This window comes from Strongylocentrotus purpuratus, unplaced genomic scaffold, assembly GCF_000002235.5.
Source record: "Strongylocentrotus purpuratus isolate Spur 01 unplaced genomic scaffold, Spur_5.0 spur5_scaffold_13, whole genome shotgun sequence".
NCBI classification, from domain to species: Eukaryota; Metazoa; Echinodermata; class Echinoidea; order Camarodonta; family Strongylocentrotidae; genus Strongylocentrotus; species Strongylocentrotus purpuratus.
Window position 1 is genome coordinate 25,122,102 of NW_022145598.1, and position 5,749 is coordinate 25,127,850.

General features: G+C 38.9%; 1 protein-coding gene across 1 annotated transcript; it reads right to left on the reverse strand.

The window, feature by feature from the left end:
• Positions 1 to 939: 939 nt before the first annotated feature.
• Positions 940 to 5,070, reverse strand: LOC754290 (echinoidin). The gene is made up of 3 exons (XM_011665029.2): positions 4,699 to 5,070; positions 2,900 to 3,074; positions 940 to 1,620 (listed from the first exon to the last, which is right to left on the reverse strand). The coding sequence occupies exons 1-3, from the start codon at positions 4,944 to 4,946 to the stop codon at positions 1,378 to 1,380; spliced, it is 666 nt and encodes a 221-aa protein (XP_011663331.2). The 5' UTR covers positions 4,947 to 5,070; the 3' UTR covers positions 940 to 1,377.
• Positions 5,071 to 5,749: the final 679 nt, after the last annotated feature.

Sequence of the window (5,749 nt, forward strand, 5' to 3'; positions counted from 1 at the left end):
ATTACAATCATGAGTGTCTAATTTGATATAGACTATAAAATGGAAGGCAAATAAAATCAATAAACCTCTGTATTCTTTTATTAGAATTATCACATCAATCGGGAAAATTGGTGGGTTTTAAAAAAAGATTGAGGAATACAGAAAAAATATGGAAAATGTTACCATGCATATGATTTATATCGCTTTTAAAATCATCAGTATACCTCACCCTTAATTCCAGCCGATAGTGGAGTAGGAAGGGTCTATACATAAGGGAGGGGCACTTATTTGAACCGGGGTGGTGAACTGTGGGGGCGCACTTGAGGACAACGAGAGGGGGGCTCTGTTTGCCTGTATGTCTGTCACTCTGTTCCCCCCTCTCTCTCTCTTTCTCTCTCTCTCTCCTCCCTCTCTCTCTCTATCTCTCTCTATCTCGCTTCCTCTCCGAGTTGTTCGAATTTTCCCTCCTTTTTTCTTCCCCCTTTCTCTGTCTCTCTCACTCTACTTCTATGTCAATCTCTCGCTCTCGCTCTCTCTCTCTCTCCCTCTTTCTCTCTCTCTCTCTCTTCCCATCTCTCTCTCCCCCTCTCTCTCCCCTGGCTTTTTATCACTCTTTCTCTCTGTTTTCCCCTCTCAAGTTCTTTTGTAGTCCACCTTTCCTCCTTTTTATTTAATGCTATCCATAGATTCATGTAATTTGAACCACTAAAGAAAGAAAAAGAAATGGCTTTAGTAATAAGGTAATGGTAAAAAGTAGGGTTTTCCGTGATAAATAGGTAAGGAACTATACGGTGCTATCAAATATTTAGAGCGATAGATGGCGCTATACACATTGCCCATTAGAGATCGTATAGTTGATTTACAGCGGTGCTTTTTTGTTGTTGCTCTTTCTCGTTTGTTGAAAAACAGTATTTACTTTTACTTCACTCTCATGGTTGGTTTACACTGTGGAACATGTAATACATATAAGTTAAAGTTGTTTTTATTATTGTTTCAATTATTCAGACAATCAGCACATCTTTACAAAGACCCCCCCCTCCCATTTCTGAAATTCTCACAATTTTAAACTATTTAAATTTAGGCTACGCCATATAAACGTGAACGACCCCCCCCCCCCCCAATTATGTTTCCTGCTATTCATTGACCCAATTTTCTGTTATTCCGAAGGTTCGTCATTCTCAGGTTTAAGTCATTCCAAAAGTTCGCCGAAGAGTTAAGGCTCGCATTTCCAACTGCTCTTTTTTCCAAAGGTTTGTAATTCCGAACATAAAATAGGGTTCATTTTCTTGAACAATGATAACTCCAAGATTTTGATAGAACCCTGTTTTATCATGGTCGTAACTACAAACCTTCAAAAATTATGAGTGCTACGCCGCGATGCCAAACTCGTCCCGAAGTTCACCATTGCCGAATCTTACAGATGAAGGACTCGACACGGCTACTGACATGGTTGCATGGGATGTCATTCCACTTGTACATGAAATTTTTGGAAATGACCACACAGTCATTGTAGCCGCTTTGATCGTTAGGCTGACTAGGTGCCCAGGATGTGTAATTGACGTCGGTTCCGTCAGCCCACTCTGCAGATGCCTCGGCCGTACGGTCATGCAGACCTATCCAGGTCCGTATGTCTGTCGTCGGCTGTATAATGACAAAGATAAATGATCAAAGTTTTATTGGATAAGACAATGGTGATCTTTAAGTAGATACGGTAATATTGCTACACTTTGTCCGGCCTTTTTTTCGTCAGAACTATGTAGGATTAGGTTTGTAGATAAAATAGATAAGATTGAGTGTTCTTTACTCAGGGACTGCTCTCTCAATAAATATGTTAAAACATAAAGACAATCTATTCAAATCTTAATGCAACAACTTGTACGAGGGACTCACATGATAAGCTATTCATTATGAATACGTAATTTTCATATTTAAATGATAATGTTGACATTACGAATTTACGATAATAAAGGTGGCTTGAATTATGTTTAAATTGACGAGTCTCGATCTAAAAAAAAAAAAAAATTATATTAAAAAAAAAAGGAATCAGCTGTCGTGACATTGGGTTTTTCCTGTGGGTAATTATTATTACCATGTATCAATTTTCACCTAGATGGCGAGTTGGAAATGTGATTCGTGTCTTGCCAAAGGACATGGTGCCGGGCTGGAATTCGAAGCCCCCCCCCCCACACCCTTGGATTGAGAGTCAAGTGAATGATGTTATATACCAAGACAACTTCACACATGATGGCAAAGAGTGGTGACCATTTCTTGAATAACATAATGATGATCATTTGTCACTAGTAGAAATAATCCCGAAGGCAGCTCATCACACAGCTTAACTGGGATGTCTTTGCAACGAGTGACAGTGCATGAAATAATTAAAAACAGTGAATGATGCCTATTATTACCAATACAACGGTGGACGTGTGAGTAAAAGAAAGAGACGTAAAGTCACACCTCCCCTGGAAAATTTAAAAAAAGTGCAAAAATAAAATGTATAGCAAATATACTGACTGCAACACACTTTTAGGTTCTAGTGGGCACAAACTTGCAGCGATAAGACTAATGAAAATGCATAAGTCTTCTTGCTCGGTCGCTACGCTCCCTCGCATAATATCCTTCAAAATGAACGAATAAATATTGTATCAAAAAGCTGTATTCCATTGGTATTACGTAAGCACAGTTTACACTGTCTGTTTACAAGATCAAGAGTTATAGAAATAGATCAGTGCAGATTTGAAGTCCCTTCCTGCCTGGTTATAGTCACTTCCGTCACCTTCGCCCCTCACTTATTATGAGATGGCTTTTTATTTTCTTTTGGCTTCTTTTTCCTTGTAAGCAAATTTCGAATTGTCATTATATTGTGCCCACTCTTTTACACAATCCTGGACCCCCCCCCCCCCCTGGCCCTGGTACTAACCCTTTTGGATCGGAGCGACTCGTACATCGCTACAATGAAGTCCATTTCGTCTTGAGAATGGATGGAGACAAGATGGCCTATCCTGCTTGATGAGGTCTCCTCGCCACAGGGTGTACTAAAGGTTCGGCAGGCTAGTTCAGCATCAAACCAGGAGATGTTTGCCGAGGTGAAGAATCTATGGAACGAAAGGCATTTAATGCTTGTATTGTGTCGAATATTGCGTTTATTCTGTCGCTGTTTTTAATATATGTTAATGTATACACATACATACACACACATAATATTATATAAATATATCAATAGTAATTAAAACAATTGAAATTAAAAATCGTTGAGAGTTCATTTATTCACCATGACCGGTTTCTATTTTATTTTTGTATCTAGTTCGTTAATTACTTTCTATTATCTTGAAAAATGAAGAAATATAATCAAACAAACACATATACAAATTATTTTTTCTATTTTTATTTGTATATTGCTGTGACGGAGGATTATCCAAATTTAATGAATTATTTGTTATATACATTATATTATATGCGTATTCTGCCGATCAAACCGAAACACATAATTGAACATAGAAAGATTCGGCTGAATACTTTGCTTCCGGCATTTCTTTCTTATACTTGAGTAAGAAATATGTGTCGCGGAACCTGTCTAGAAAGGGCACCTATCTACACTGGCCACGTTTCCTTTGTGTCGGTGGCCTTTATAGACAGATCCGACTATACACTTTTCTTCCTGCAATGATACCCATACCCCGAATTTAGCTCATCTATACAAAGAACTGTTTTGTATGCATTTACTTCACCTGGGTGGAAACTGGCAAATGCAGATTTATATCTTGTCAAATGGCATTCTCCGTACCATGAGCTTCATAATCCAGCATCTCATACACTAGACATTTTTTTTCCCAAACTTTTTAAAGGTCACTGCACCCTTATCAAGTTTCGCGTCACCCCATTCCAAAATTCACCCAGATCACAGATAAAATAATTTTGCATTATGTTGGCACTCGTCAAATATAAATTATGGATATTTGAACAAAATATTATCGAGTGAGCAAAGCAAGCGATTAAAACAAAAAGGACATTTTGACATGGTAGAAATGCTATTTCACAATCAAAACACACTAAAATATAAAGTTATATATCCGGGCACCTCGACGCAGAACATGTACATTGATACAAAAAATCATAATATTCGGGTCATCTCGATACACGAATATGACTACTCGGGCATCGCGTTGTATTTTCAATGTAAAAATTGTTATTCGTCAGGGAGCTTGCTTCCCGAATATGGCGATATTCGGGCACTTCATCGTAAAATGAGGGACATTTAGGCACCGGATCGAATATGGAGGTATGAAGGCACTTCGCTGCCTGAAATTATCTAACTAAGTTTCTCTCGCGGCACCCCGGTTGGAAAACGATGCACTGGACCAGGACAACTCAACACTTCGGTAGCTTTTAATTTGCCTCATTGAAATCCCTTTGTACCCAGCTATAGGAAGCCTCGTCAACATCAATGTTGTTCTTCCTGAGGTTCCTGTAAATATTCCTACACCGTCAACCATCGACACCTGGTTCGAAAGGGGGAAATGTGGATTAATTTCTTGCCAAATATGACATCGGTGCCGGGTTTGGCCCTCATTTCCAACCCTTAACCCTCGGATTGAGAGAGTCAAGTTAAATTAACCACTTTCTGACTATACCATACCACCTCCCTCATCAAGTCAGATTTCTGATTCCATGAGGAATTACTATCCAATCGAAATCAATTGTAGCAGAGAACACACTCACCGGTAGCAATGATCATTAAAGCCCGTCCATAGCGGTGGGCATCCGCACATCCCCGCTTCAGCTCCTGGCAACTCGATGATGGCTGGACCGACGACAAAGATCAACGCCAAAACCGAAACACTGTACATGCTGCGTCGACTTAACATGATATCAATAAAGAATTCGTAGCTGGAAGAAGCCCTCACGGTATGTGCAGCCGACAACGCAATTTGTTGAATAACTAGTCGCTGCATCAATTCAACTATCATTTAAATACTTCCATCCGTATTAGACCCCGGTCACGTCAACGAGACCAACACCAGACCGATCACATTATACCGAACTAATTAGTACATTAACGATTACCCCCGAATAGCCCGGGTCAAGGATCGTTCGGTTTGGAGAGTCTGCATGGGGTCAGTCTGGCAGTGTGGCTGTGATACGGAAGTTCAAAGACATCGATATAGAGAGTAATCGGATTACCCCGGCGGATATAACCGGTAATAAAAGCTGGTCATCCTGCCTACTTTATAATATTGAATAGGTTTGCATGTTCTTGGGTTTGATTGCTTTTTCTTGTTATAAGGAAGATCTTGTAAAGATTTCTGGAAAAAATACATGTTTTGTAGACATACATATTTGAAATCGAACACTTTTGTTATTACATTTTTATGTAGGATAACCTACTTTTCACTTCCACTGTAATCAGCAGACGTACGTTACAATAGGAAATGTCGGCTCGTATTTAAATGGCACAAATCTCTTCACAATTAGTAGAAAATGGGTTTATCCTAATATATGACGCACATAAAGGTTTCAGAATTAGGACATCACTTTCTTCTGATACAACAGTTTTCTACAATTGTCTTACAAACATGTACTCTTTCACAATCGAAAAATTGTTGAATATAGAATATAGGAACATACATGTGGGCCTGGTTCATAAAGCCCCTTATTAATAACATTTTCCACAGATCTGTAACAAATCTGCTCATAGCCATTACATTCAAATAAGATACATTAAACAGGACCTAGACTATCACCAGATACCCTAGTCATAAATAGAAAGGGA

Coding starts and splice junctions, on each gene's coding strand:
- LOC754290 (XM_011665029.2), bottom strand. CDS start 4,946: ATGATAGTTGAATTGATGCAGCGACTAGTTATTCAACAAATTGCGTTG. Junction 3,075..4,698: donor TTTAATGATCATTGCTACCG/GTGAGTGTGTTC, acceptor TTCGTTCCATAG/ATTCTTCACCTCGGCAAACA. Junction 1,621..2,899: donor AGTCGCTCCGATCCAAAAGG/GTTAGTACCAGG, acceptor GTCATTATACAG/CCGACGACAGACATACGGAC.